The sequence below is a fragment of the Sinohyriopsis cumingii genome, chromosome 11 (assembly GCF_028554795.1).
Source record: "Sinohyriopsis cumingii isolate HCF-2022 chromosome 11, ASM2855479v2, whole genome shotgun sequence".
In the NCBI taxonomy this organism is placed as follows: Eukaryota; Metazoa; Mollusca; class Bivalvia; order Unionida; family Unionidae; genus Sinohyriopsis; species Sinohyriopsis cumingii.
The window spans coordinates 38,914,680-38,930,209 of NC_142971.1; the positions used below are offsets into that span (position 1 = coordinate 38,914,680).

General features: G+C 33.9%; 1 protein-coding gene across 1 annotated transcript in view; it reads left to right on the forward strand.

Moving 5' to 3' along the window:
- The window catches only part of LOC149787954 (proton myo-inositol cotransporter-like), a 29,197-nt gene that overhangs the window by 8,659 nt on the left and 5,008 nt on the right, over positions 1–15,530 (forward strand). Inside the window, exons 3-8 of the mRNA XM_089974218.1 lie at positions 889–1,094; positions 1,559–1,670; positions 5,788–5,951; positions 6,788–6,902; positions 7,985–8,238; positions 14,924–15,076. Coding sequence (XP_089830344.1) covers positions 889–1,094; positions 1,559–1,670; positions 5,788–5,951; positions 6,788–6,902; positions 7,985–8,238; positions 14,924–15,076 — 1,004 coding nt within the window. The remainder of the gene's footprint in view (positions 1–888; positions 1,095–1,558; positions 1,671–5,787; positions 5,952–6,787; positions 6,903–7,984; positions 8,239–14,923; positions 15,077–15,530) is intronic.

Here is a 15,530-nt window from a genome sequence, read left to right on the forward strand (position 1 = left end):
CAGATACAAAATGGTTTTGAAAAGGCATATACCAAAGTTTGCTGAACAAAATTTTCATTCAACTCTTCATTTCACTTTCATCACAAATTTAATTATAACTATAAAGCACATAAATGACATCAGTACATTTTCATACTCATTTTTTGGACTATAATATTATTTTGGAACTATTGCAAATTGTTCAAAGGAGTTCTGAAGAATGCTACTTTGACAATGTCACAATTCCTGGTGGACCAGTACATTACAATTTTGAAGTTTATATAGAACTTTTCTTTCTTTTAGACTGTAATATAACTCTTTCATGAGTACTTCATGATATTTTAAGTTTCTCTCACATTTTCATGTATGACTTTGATAATTAAATTATTTGTGAAGTTTTACCAAACTTGTTGGTTTGCTTCTTTCTGTTACTTAGTTTATAACCATAGAATAGTAACACTTTAAATAAAGATTCTGATCTGTGATGAATGTTGTCCTATCTGTGACAAAAAGGGTCACCACAGGAACATTAAACTTCTGTTCCAACATAAGGCAGAATTTTTCAGAGTAAATTTGATTCTGATGGCTGTGGTTTCTCATTTTGTTTTCCTTTTTGTAATTTGCATATTAGATTTATTGGTGATTTGAATTAAGTGAAACTTGGCAAAAATACACCAAATTTTTCAGAATCCCATATTTAACAGAAATTGTAAGCAATACATACAGTATGCTTCCATTGAAGCATTCTATGGGTTAATCCTTCCAAACATATTTTGCCTGAACTATTTAAGGAGGGAGATATTAGAAAGGACTAAAAAATGTCCAGTCTGTGACAGTGGACTTACCCATAATATCAGACAGAAAATACTGTACTTGCAGTTCTCAAGTTTTATTACTATTTTTCTTCAGGTACATGTTGGGTTTAGCAGGAATACCATCAGCAATACAGTTTGTTGGCTTTCTGTTTTTGCCAGAGAGCCCTCGATGGTTGATCAAAAAGGGTCGTAATGATCGTGCAAAGGAGGTCTTGATGAGGATTAGGGGGACAAAAGATGTAAATAAAGAACTAGAAGAAGTAAACTTTTCTTTGGTAAAACAAGAAGAAGGAATTGATGGTATTTACATATATCAATTTGTTGCTTTGCTGTCTTGTGATGTGTCTATTTTTTCTCACATCGTGTTTGAAGCTATGCATCTATTTCTGTTTGCCTGTCTCGGTTTCATCCCCACCTTTATTCACCTTTATATCAGTTTGTCTCTTTTCTTTTGTGTTGTTCTTTTCTTTTGTGTTGTATGTCCATCTGTTTTTTCTCTCTGCTTCAGTTTTCTCAGCTTCTATATGCATGTCTGTTACCCCAATATCTATCAATCTTTCAGTTAGTTTGCTTTTGTCTTTTTCCCTCTTTCTCAATTTCTTTCACATTTTCTTGCCTGCTCTCCCCTTCGCATCTAGTGCTATCTCTTTATATCTCTTATACCTTAAATGCAAAATGACAATGACTTTACATTTTTTGCAACTTGCTTTTGGTTCGCAAATGTTCTGTGATTCTTTCCTATAATTTACATCTTCATGTTGCAGGGTCAGGCCTAAATATTATGAGGGTATTGAAGACTCCGACAGTGCGTAGGGCACTTGCGGTTGGCTGTGGTCTCCAGTTGTTTCAGCAGCTGAGTGGCATCAACACAGTCATGTAAGGAACTATTGCATTACTTCAATACATTCCTATATATGTTTAATGTTAAAAACTCTGTGCTGTTTAAAGTAAAGTTACTGTTTTCTAAAGTTGGACCCAGTCTTAAACATATTATGTAGTGTTTATTGTCTGCACATAATTGATAGTTTAGATTCTTAATCTGAGACATGTGCACAGACTTTTTTTAAGGATCTGTGGAATCTCATTGGTTGGTATTCTGTCATCATTACCAAAAAGTGCAGATTTTGAAGCCCCCATAATATCAGCCCAGGTCTTCTACCTTAGGGTTTCTTTGTACAAGTCACTACTCCAGTTGCCTTGGTGCAGTATAACTTTAAATATGGACATTTCTGGTTTGATTTCTTATTCAATTCTACATGCCTCAGATCCTATAAAAAAAAGTTGGTTCTTATAAATTCTGTTGCATTATATGTAATCTATTCTTTTAGAATTGTTAACTTCGCTATTGTTAAAGCAGGCATTACCTCCTCTGATATGCGAGTGGCAATGACAAATCAGAGGAACAGCGAAATCACTAGAATAGAGATTATGTTAGTATGAGATTCTTTCAACAGTCTTTGGAACAAAAAGTTAGTTTAATTAAGGAACTTAAAGTGACTAATGCTATACATGCAATCAATATAATTAGCAATGTGTAGTAAAAATTAAATGATGAAATTACTGGGAGGAAAATACACAGTATTATGGGTTGTATATAGTTTCAAACCATTATATCATGTAAGTCACAAAGAGAAAATGAGTGCATCAAAAAACTTTTTGTTGTCAAAAGTACTTGCTGCAACTCTTGGAGAATACACTGTAGTTATGAAGATGGTAAATAAGATGCCCATCCCTCCTTGTATATTTTACCTTTTTTTCTCATGATAAACAGTATGATCATAGATCTTAATGACAATCCCTGTATGACTAAATCAGTATTTTTCTGCACCTCTCTCCCCCCAAAAAAACAAATGCCTCCATATGTGTTTGTGTATTGGTTTATGGTTGTAACCAACAGTCTAGGTCTGTAACCCATGCACATAGATCAATACCATTACTTGTGGCATATTGATTTGCCTTTTTAGATCAAATTTTGATGGAGTTATTGCCATTCTCTAATGTTGGAAATCAGTTGAAATTTCATGTAGATCATCAGTTACACCAACCAATCGATGATCATTTATTAATTAAATATGGCTGCCAATTGACTGAAATGATAAAAGTAGTGCATCAAATTTAGCTAGGGTCTAACTGAGATATAATCAGAATTTTGTAATAGGACTTAATTATTTAGGATTGTTGTTTATTATATTTCTTTAAGTAGAAAGAAATTATCAAAATTGTGTTCATTTCTTTATAACAAGAACAAGTTAATACTTTTTTATATCAAAATTGTGTTTATTTGTTTAGAACAAAAAATTAAGAACAGTTGAGCAGGTAAAATAATTTGTCATGTAAATGATGTAATGACTAGATAGTAGATACATGACTAGAAACCTTTAATCATGATTATAATTAGATGATGAACTTAATTAACATTACCAGTAGTATTTTAACTAGAAATTCTAGAATTTTGAACTCTGCACTGAAGAGTCTTAAACATGTTGACTAAGGTACTGGTAAAACATGTAAGTATAACTGAGTCATTCAGCATTCGGAGTAAGACTGCAAAACTTCATATTCGTATGGAGAAACACCAACACATCCACATCAATCACTTTTGTCCGGTTTAGATTGTCTTACCATCTCCCTTTTTCTGGAACCCAAAGTAAACCCACACTTTTGATCGTTGCTTCCAATGTTGCTTGCCATGTTGCCATGCTCTTATGTTATGGCTAAATTATGTTTAAAAAATGGATGAAAAGCATGAATCAAACAAAATATTTTTTGTGTTGTCATTAATTTAGCATAGTCTATACTATCATTTCTATTACTGTATTATTAAATTTATATATTTTGAGGTTATTCCAACTCAGTAGTAATAATAATTTAATAAAATTATCGTTACCATAAGGAAACTCAATCATGAAAATTTATTCTCAATTGATCAATTGAACTGGTTAAACAAGTGATGCTAAAGTAATTCAATTAATTTGAATAACTCTACCCCTTTCCTATCATTAATGCATCTCTATAGCATATCCATGTACCCATTCTAGCTTGCAAACCATCTAGAATATTCTGATGCAGTATGGCATTCACGTTGTTTGATAGACCTAGCTTTGCCTTTTATTAGTTTTGTCATCATAGCGCCATTTTGGATAGAGTTATGTCCCTTGAAAGTTAACTTGAGATCTTCAAATGGGATGTTATTTGTAACCAGCATAACTTAGCAAGCCTAAGACATACCTAGAAGCCATATGGTAGAATAATGTCCTTCTGCATGGGGTCTGGGAATTAACACTGTTAATCCTTTTTGTTCAATATTAATGTGTATATCCCAGTTGAAGTTGAATGAATCTTCCATTTTCTTTATTTTGACATCTAAATGATAGGGTTGATTTGGGTTTAAGATTTCACAGCTAGGCTTGATTTTTGATGTGCATTTTATAGAAGATTGTTAGCTCTTCATGGCAGTTTTTACCCCATGGACTTTTTAGGTAAATTATTTAAAGAACAAAACAACCTATCACTTTTTTAATTTTTTTTATATTTTAAAATGTCTTAAGTGCACTTAATGTCACATTTTAAAATTCATTTATGTATTTCATTGACAGATAACATTAATATACTTATTCAGCACTCAGAATCGATCATTTTCTCAGCTGTCTGCTTCAAACAGCACATGGTTTGATGTGGAAGAGTTATTCCCCCTGATTGCTCAGTCTGCTGAGCATTATTGTGCCTTTTGTTATTACTGGACAATCAGAGAGACAGTACTCAGAAAAAGATAGATTCCTTTCAACTTACAAAAATCTTTTAAGGAAACATGAATGTATGTATAGATAAATTTGTTTCATAAAAGTCTTTGTATTTTTTTAAAATCTGCTGTTGACAGAGATCATGGGATGGTCTGTTGTCTGAAGTCCAACACTGGTCTGTCTGTTAGCATGAAGTCCTCCTAAATTACTTGACATTCTTTCTATACACACATTCATCATAAGGTTTAGTTGGTCCTGAATGACAATGGCAATACTCAGATGTCGAATATGGCCACCACAGCAGCCATCTTGACAATCTTGTTATCACTGCTTCTCCTGAATGGGTGGTCTTTTGAATAAGGGGTTTTCACTAAAAGACTTATTATGATGTATAGTTAGTCCTAGGTGAAAATGGTGCCAGTTTGACATCCAATTTGACCGCTTTAGTAGCCATCTTGAAAATCTTACTGCTGTTCCTTCTAGATGGAAAGTAATATCTACCAGAAGACTTACTATGATGTCTGAATGGTACTAAATGAAAATGGTATCAATCTCACGTCCAGTATTGCCACCATAGCAGCCATCTGGAAAATCTTATAATTGCCACAGCTCCTAAATGAAAGTTATATCAGCATGGGATTGTAACTAAAAGCCTTTATTATTTGTTTCTTTTTGTGGGTTTTAATGGCACTTTAAGCACATCAATATCAATATCATGCCTGTGAAATGGGAGCCAAATGCCGTTTTAGCTAACATGGGCTGATCTGTTCTGTATGACTATCAAAGCCACAACCCTTGGACACTGAGCTCTTGCAGTTCCTGCTTATGAAGTCATGCTGGTCCTAAATGAAATTGAAATCATGGCACCATCTTGAAACTTTATCACTTCTTTCCAGAACATCAGGATCATATCAAAATGGGGTTTTCACCAAAGACATCAAGCTGGTCCTAAGTTAAATGGTGCTGACTTGACATCTAGTATGGCTACCGCAGTGGCCATCTTCATTATCTTGCTATCCCTACTCCAGTTGAATGGATGGTCACTTCATTATGGACTTTTCACTAAATGACTTCTTATGATGTTATAGTTGGTCTTAAATGAAAATGGTGCTGACCTTTCTAACTATTATTATTATTACATTTTTGCTGGGATTTTTTAAGAATAAAAATGTGTAAAATAAAATGTTAACATATAATAGTTGTTTCTTCTTCTTCTTCTTCTTATTATTATTATTATTATCTTTGTTATTTAGGTATTATAGTGCCACCATTATAAAAATGTCAGGGATTCGTAAACAGAGTGATGCCATCTGGCTTGCTGCAGGGACAGCATTCATAAATTTTTTCTTCACCCTAATTGGGGTATGGCTGGTGGAGAGAATTGGCAGAAAGAAACTCATTATGGGCAGTTTAGGAGGTAATTAACAATTAAATTTTATCACATGACTACTGTGCTGTTTAGGTAAATACTCCTGACATGGTATTTTTGACCAAGACTAATGCACTATTTCTGTATTTAAGTAGATACTCCTGCTATGATGTGACTAATGTACTATTTATGTAAATAATCCTAATGTGGTATTTTTGTCACGTGGCTAATGTACTATTTAGGTAAATACTCCTGATATGGTATTTTAATCACTTGATTGATGTGTTGCTTAGATAATTCTACTCCTGACGTGGTATTTTTATCACATGACTAATGTACTTTTTATGTAAATACTCCTGACTTGGTATTTTTATCAGATGACTAATGTGCTATATTTTAGGAAAATACTCCTGACATGGTATTTTATCACATGACTACATAGAGAACACCTGTTCCGCCAAGAAAAACCCTTTTTGTAATTTCATTTGGATTTTTAACCTGTATATAAGGGATGCATGCTTCCAAACGGTAAATTTCATTGACTTGTTTTGTGTCCTTTATTTAAATGCTTAAGATTATTTAACCGTATTATGTTATAAAAACATATATTTTCCCCCAGATTATATATAACTTATTCAATTTGAATTTCTCACAGGATGGAAAGACAATAGACAAAATTGGGGGATTGGTCTGTGGGTTAACCAGGGATGTAACTAGGCATCTTGCACCATTTTGTTTTTTGTTTTGTGATTTTAAAAGAAGGTTGCATTCCACTATCACCAAATCACCCCATCTTTACCATACCATACCATACCATACCCCCACCCTCCCCATAACTTGAAGAGGTAAAATAGCTTACTCAAAATAATACACTGTCTTTGCAGGAGTTTTATTAAGTCTGGTTGTACTTGCCATTGGATTCCAGCTGGCTGCCATCAACTCACCCCCAGTCACAGTACATGAAGACAAAAGTAGTGCAAATGTGTGCAGTAATTACAGGTATGATCACAATTGATGCAAGTAACTGACCTATTATCAACATCAATAAATTGTTTCATTAGACAAAAATATTGCTGGCTGGAGTCCATATGTAATGGCATAAAATCTGCATTCAGATCTAATGTTTGCTCATCCCATGTAATTGACATTTTAAAATACAAAAATAAAATAATTATAACTTCAACATTTTTTCATCTTATTATTTAATTTTCAAGAATTCATATTACAAGTATTGTATGTGAAGACTGTTCTCAAAGCAAATAAAATCTTTCTAATCTAATTTAAGGATACTGATGCTAATACTGAACCATTGCAATATATTTATGTTTGTTTAAATGAAATGAATATTCTTTAAAATGTTATATATGTGCTGAAACTGTTGCATATAATAAATAAATTAGATTTTTTCTTACAATGATAGGAGAAAGTAGACTCACTTTCAGTATATATTTAATATATTTCACAACATGGATCTTGTATTCAGGTTGTATTTCATGTTCATGTGGCTTTTTCTCATGTTTACAGGTCAAACTGTAAGCAAAATTTCAACATGCCGATCAGAACTTTTGTCGTTCATATATTGTATCTATGAACATCAGCTAGTCTCTGTTTTAAGCCATTCTCCCCACCGTTCCTTCTGCATAATTAAACTGCAATAGTTTGTCAAAAACATTTTTTTTCTCATTTTCTCCCCATCCTTCCTTCTGCATTCTTTACCTAGCCAAAAGTAAAGCATGTGCTTTCCCCACTTTATTATAGGCATATGACATGCACTCCTGATCATGACTGAATGTATGTAAAAGTACCTAAACATTTATAGCTATTTTTTATGGAGATTGAATCTTTGTTCAGCAGGCACTTTGATGATGTCAAATCAGGAAAAGCAAGCATCTTCTTGGCCTTGACTGATTATATTTATTATTTTTTAACTCTCCCCTTTTATATGGTAGTCATCAGGTGAGATATTGATTTTATAGTAATCAGGTGAGATATTGATTTTGTTGTCATCAGGTGAGATATAATATTGTAAGGAGGACTCTTATTCAAGTAACAGGCTGTTTTTCATAGCTCTTTTTTTTCAGTATTTGTGAAAGCTGTATAAAAAAAAAGGATTGTGGATTCTGTTTTAATAACTTTGGAAATGGAGCTGTTAATGGCTCTTGCCTTCATGTGTCATCAGAAGAAGATTCTAGTCATGCCTTGTATGGGAGATGTAACTCATCCTCAGTTATATATGAGGGGGGAGACCTTATATGGGCCTATGGGTATTGCCCCACTGACTACTCCTGGATGGCTGTAATGGGGCTTGCTCTTTATCTGATGTTCTTTGCTCCTGGTAAGTCACATTAAGAAGATGACATTATTACATTTTATGGGGCGAAAATACTTAGATTCCTTTGTTTAACTTTTTAAAGAACACCAATAATTTATAGTTGTTGTTGTGGGGTTTAACGCCATTTTTCAGCACACAATAGGCTATGCATGGCGGCCAGTATTAATGGTGGAGGAAGAACCACGACCCACAAGAAGCTACTGGCAAGCTTTCTCACATACCCACATTAGCCGAATCCTAGACTCGAACCCACACAGACAGAGGTGAGATGGCAGTGATCCATAACGGAGAGCGCTTTAGACCACTCGGCCACGCTGGGGCCCCAATATTTTATAGTAGCAGCTGCATTGGTATACACTCCTTGAATTTTGTTGTAGTGGAACTAATCACTCTTTTCATGCTAGATCGCATGAGCATAGCAAGGATTTCTAGACTGGTTCTTTCCTTTATATGGTTTTAATCATTAGCAGAATTTATGAAATGGGGAACCAGAATGTCAGTAATAATCCTATGCCATTTGAAGGTGTAAAGTGTTTGAAAAATCATCTAACTCTTCCTTCATAAAAAACCAACAATTGCATCATGGGGAAAACATGCAGTCAAATGCATACTTGTGTCACTGGTATTAATATGGAACAATATTGCAATTGCTTTGTCTGTCCAACTGTCTGTATGTAATCCACCTGTCAGTAAACATTTTCTTTAAAGGAGAATAACTCTCAGATTGTTCAAGATATTTTTGTGCAGCTTGCTAAACATCTTAGTCCAGAGGTGTAGGTGTGTCATTTCTGTTCATCATTCCTTAGTTTCCACATATTTATTGCTTTTGTACTTTTGTCTTTCCATCCATCCATTATCTGCACTTTCCAGGGCCAAACTTTCTTTGAAGTTTGGTAAACATATTAGACAAGTGGTGTACATGTCATTTGCTGTAATCATTTCTTCAGTTTCCATATTGGTAATGTTTTTCATCCATTTCTCAGTTCATCTATCTATCCATCCATCATTCACACTTTCATTTTCCAGGCAAAACTTAAAAATTATTCAAGATATCACATTGAAATTATATACACATATTAGTCTTTTGGTATAGATTTGCCTTTTGCTGCTTGGAATTTTTCAGTAGGAATGCTGCTTTTTTTTTGTCCATTGGCCTGTCTATGCATCCATGTCATTCACTTATATATATCAAAGGGCCCCGAGTGGTCTAAAGCGCTCACCGTTACGGATCAGTGCCATCTCACCTCTGCATGTGTTCGATTATTGGGCTTGTCTAATGTGTGTATGTGAGCAAGCTTGCCGGTAGGTTCTTGTGGGTCAGTGGTTCTTTCCTAGGTTCTTCCTCCACCATTAATACTGGCCACCATGTATAGCCTATCTTGTGCTGAAAAATGACGTTAAACCCCATTACAACAACAACACTCATATATATCAGAATAGTAATCTAGATGTGACCTTTACTACTGAGAAATGTTTAGGATTATTATCATTTGGGTGTTGGCGATACAGATGGCACCTTGTTTCACTTGCAGGTCTGTGATAATTAATGGACTAAATCATGATGAACTGTGGAAGAAATAAGTGTTGTTTAAGACCATTCATTAATTTGCCATCAATTAACCATGATTAATCCAAAAAATTGAAAACTTGCATGTACATTTGACCAATTAAAACATGATTGGACAAACCTTATCTCACAAATATGTAATACAATAAAACTATTGCTTTGTTTATCAGTCAAGTTATTTAAACCAAACTTGGCCCACATCAAGCATGCTGCATAGAAGTGCCCTTTGCTACTTAGAATTTTCCCAATTCAGGTTATGTTACCATGGAAAGAAAGTTTATCAAAAGTAGTATATAAATTGAAGGTGCTGAACCATGGGACACTACCAAAAGTAGTATTAAATTGAGAGCTGAACCTTGGGGATGCTAGCATAAGTAGTAAAATAAAATTGAGAGTGCTGTACCATGAGAAACTAGCATAAGTAGCATAAAATTGAGTGCTGAACCATAGAATGCTAGTATAAATAGTATAAAAGTGAGAGTGCTGAACCATGGAATGCTAGCATAAGTCATATAAAATTGTCGTTGTATGGTTTAACGCCATTTTTCAGCACATGATAGGCTATACATGGCGGCCAGTATTAATGGTGGAGGAAGAACCCAGGAAAACCGAGGAAAGAACCATGACCCACGAGAAGCTACTGGCAAGCTTTCTCACATACCCACATTGGCTGGATCCGAGACTCGAACCCACGTAGACAGAGGTGAGATGGCAGTGATCCGTAACGGAGAGCGCTTTAGATCACTCAGCCACTAGGGGCCCCCATATAAAATTGAGAGTGCCAGCATGGTCCAGACCATGAGACATAAGCATAATTACAAAACCTACTTTACAGAGGATATTTTCAGAAGGAATCTTTATTCAACCGGGGGACCAGAAAAATATGTCATTTGTAGGTTACTCTTGTACATTACAGAGCAATAGCTTTAGATGTATAAAATATATATGTGATTTCATGTTGAGGGGGGCAGATGAGGTGAGCATAAATAATGTGAATAGAACTATAATGAAAATTTGGCAATTGTAAGGTGACTTAACAGTTTTCAAAATTGCTAAAACAAGATGCATTTAATAAATTAAAATTTTGATTGCAGAAAGATTTAGGGTAAAAAAAAGAAACAGCAAAATTATTCTCAAAAAAAAAAAGATTTCGATCAGTTGTAATACTTGTAAGTTTCTTGCATTGGTAAAGCACAGGTAATGTAGTTTTAGAAAATTTTCATGTTCTGTTTATGTCAGTTACTTTGATATTAATTAAAGAGAAAATTTTGGTACTAACTATATAATATTTGGTGGGGGGGGTGCTGGCCTTGTGCAATAAATATAGGGATTGGACCTGAAAAAGATCTTTTTGACTTGCAATACTTTCCAGGCTACTTATATTAACATAAAGAAAAAAAACTGGTTCACTTTTTGTCTCATTTTGCTCATACACACCGCTATTCCCTTTGGTAACAGGTGTTTTAGTAATAAGTAATAAATCATTAATGATTAATAAGAAGAAGAAACTTCTGTTTATTGCACACAGATACTTCCTCCATTTGTCCCATCAACAACAGGTTGGATACGGTTAGGTGCAACTTGTATTTCTACAGTAGTATAAATTTCATGAATCTAATTACAGTTTTAAAAAACGTAAGTCAAAAAGACTTTTCTTGTTATGAGTGGATATGTGTGAGAGAGATAGAAATGAATGAAACTGTAATATTATGCCAATGCATAAGATCATGTGTATTCAAAGCAGTATTTGTTTGAAGCTGTTATAGTTTGTTATGTTGGCAATGGCGGGGTTATATGGCAATTGTAATCTTTGTTCATTTAGATCAGGACTGATCTTCCTCATGTTGAAGGGCACTACTAAGTCAGTAACAGGTTATATTCCATTTTCAATTTGACACCACTGAAAAGAAAAAAGCATTTTTTTCCCCATTTAAATAGTGAGAGCACATGTCACATAATGCCAAAAACCAAATGGCTTTTATGTGCTAATTAAATATGAATAGAGGTTTGGTTGAGACCAGATTACTTGTCAGGGTAATTCTATTCATATCCAGAATTAATGCAAGAGGTCTACAGATGAGATCAGTTTAGTGAAACTGTTGGCAGGGAAATGAAAATAAGCTTTTAATTTGATATTTGCTATTAATAATACACACATGCGGTATGTATGCATGGTCAAGATGGTATTAGAGTTGGTGCATACAGGCAAGGCTTTGGATGCCATTTAATTATTGCAGACCCAGGTTTGAATTGACATATAGTAGAAATTAAATTATATATATATATATATATATATATATATATATATATATATATATATATATATATATATATATATATATATATATGCGGTTAATGCATTTAATGGCGGGGGCCCAGAGTGGCTGAGTGGTCTAAAGCACTCTCCATTACAGATCACTGCCATCTCACCTCTGTCTGCACCGGTTCGAGTCTCGGATTCAGCCAATGTGGGTATGTGAAAAAGTTTGCCAATAGCTTCTCGTGGGTCGGTGGTTCTTTCCATGGTTTTCCTGGGTTCTTCCTCCACCATTAATACTGGCCGCCATGTATAGCCTATCGTATGCTGAAAAATGGCATTAAACCCCACAACATCAACATTTAATGGCTGACAGCTGATAAAATAAAAAAAAGAGACACATGTACCATATTATTAATTTCAGTGTACAAAAAATTAAATGTAAAATAAATAATTATCATTTGATGGTACTGAGAGTGTACAAAAAATAAAGGGATCATACCTGAACAAGTTCTATGGAACACACGCTACTCAAAAACTTAATGGTACAACTGTGCAAAGTAAACGTATATTTTCAGTCTCATTCTGCTATCAACACAAAAATCTAATTACAATAAAAATAAAAGTACTCAAAGAATTTTGTTGTTAATAGTAAACAAAAGAAAGAGAGAATTATGTCTCAGTGTGCAAGCTCATCTGCATTTTGAGCATATGTAGCTGTTATGTTGTGTAATGTTGGACATGTATTATTTATGGTTTGGACATGTATTATTTATGGGTATTATTTATTAGTATGCAATGATATGAGATCATATTGTCAAGAAATTAAGTGTAACTTGTATTTTTACAGCAACAATAATCTCATTATCAAATTGCAATATAAAAAAAGAACTTGAAATCACGTTTTAGTTAATGCGTGCAAGCGTGCACACATGTGTGTGAGAGAGAGCGAGAGAAGGATGAAACAAATTGTTGTCAGTGTACAAGACCATATTTATTCAGCATGGTTTTTATTTGTATCTTTTGCAAAGAGAAAAAAGACTGTTACCTTATGATTGTGATAATCCTCGTGTATTACGACCCTTCTATATTCCATCATCAACAAATGCCGTTAAATCAACAATTCATTCTTGTATTAATTATGATGTACATTGTCACAACAACCACATGGCTATGCAGTGTTATTTACACGGTAATTATACATGCTTAGTGCTTTCGTTATTCCAGTTGATACCATATTGAGTGCAAGAATCGACAGAAGAGGTCAAATCAGTGCGGCTGCCAGTAGGGATATGAGGCTCTCTTTAGGGAAATGAAAATCTGTCGTTTTAAGGACAAGTGATCATGTGCATTACTTGTTATTCAAACTCACCAATAAAATAATAGAGGGGTATATCATAGAATAGATTTGCAATAAAATTTTGATTATATCGAAGTCAAAACAGAACAAGCACTTAAAAGATAGTATATGTATATATGCAAATCAATTTAACAGAGTCCATGACTTCATAATTATGATAGAAAGGTTGAAACAGTTTAGTTTTTAAAAAAAAAAAAACATAAATATGTATTACAGATTCATGTGTGTCTGTCAAAATGCATGGTTGAATTCTGGAAAATTTAAGGATTTAAAATATTTCAGTGGGCACAGATTATATTTAAGTTCACTTTACATATAGACAGTATAAGTAAAATATAATAGCAATAAACTTCAAGTGGATGGTGAGGATGAATAAGGTAGAAAAATAGTGTCTTGCATGATAACATTAGTAGTAACTAGGATGATGATGATGATGATGATGACAAGAAGGATGAAGTAATAAGTGTGTGTGATTTGGATTTTTAAAGTAGCTTTAACAATTTTTCAGTCATATCACTGCGATATCTGCAGTGTGGCAGTTTATAGTGATGTCTAGCACTGGGGCATCATGCCACAGACATGTAGCATGATGACCCACCCAGTCACATTATCCTGACACCAGGCCGACCAGTCCTAACACTAACCTCTTAATGCTGAGCGACAAGCGAGGCAGCTGTTAGTGCAATTTTTGTAAGTTTTTGGTATGACTCAGCCAGGGATCGAACCCACGACCTCCTGCATGCAAGGTGGACTCTCTAACCACTAAATCACTGGAGCAGTTGTGAAGTAATAAGAAAGTCTTTGCTGCAGTATTAGCAGAAACACATTCTTGTCTCATTTCATTCAGTGTATAAATTAATTATTGAATCAAATCTTCTCATTCAAACTTTTTTGTTAGAAAATGTAAAGGATTTCATTAAAAATACAAAGTTATATGTAATTATTTAATTAATTATAATTTATTATAGATAGATGATGTACAAAACATTAGATGAATTGTAGTAGTTAAAAATATTGGTTGATGGTTGGAAAATAGCCTTTTTCATTGAAAAAATACAGAATGATGATTATGGAATGAATATAGGAAGTTATGATCCCCCTGGCATGTAACATGGGACTACCACTATTGCTGTGGCCATATTTTTATGTCCAAAGTCCCTCTGTCCATTAACATTTTAATTTCTGAAGCACAAGTCTCAATTCATTCAGAGTATTTCAGACAAACTTTGTACAAATGTCAGGTCAGCTATGTAGAGGTACTGTTTGATGCCTAGAATTCTCTGCATTCCTTAAATTTATGTTACCATGGAAACAAAATGAAGCATTATTAGTGTATAAATGAAGAGTTCTGGAACAAAGTTATCATATGCAGTGTATAAATTAAGAATTCTGATCAATGGGGTGTAGTATAAGTGGGGGGCCTAGTGGATATATTATCTCTTAATGAATGTTGTTACAAATTTGTTATTACTCAATGCATGTTAATATTGTACTTATACTGCAGGCATGGGCCCTATGCCATGGACTGTGAACTCAGAAATTTACCCACTGTGGGCAAGAAGTACTTGTAATTCTGTAGCAACTGCAACCAACTGGATCAGTAATTTACTGGTTTCCATGACATTCCTCACACTTACGGAGACCATTACCAAATATGGTAAGTGCAGAGATATAGTGAGGTTTTGAAAGTCTTTATGTTTTATGACTTGAATATTTAAGGAAATGTAACTGGCAGGTAACAAAATACAAATCAGGACCTACAAATATTGATGTGTATTGTTACATTTTCATATAGGTTATAAAGAGCTTAATGGACACATCCTTCGGTATTCAAGATTTTTACACCCAAATTTAGTAATAGCACATTTGGCAGTCCTTCTTTTTGCAAAGGTTGCAGTCATTTAAAGATTGATAAACAGCTTTATTAAAGAAGGAAAAATGTAAATTCTCAGTTACAAGAATTTTTACACTTTCTTCCAAAAAAATGTGCATGTCTGAATTTTTTATATCCTATTTAATTTTGAACCAAAATGTATAATATTCTTGACAGCATAGAAGTGTTATATTGTTTTGGTGTTAACCTGATGTCCTGGAGAAAAACTCTGATCTTG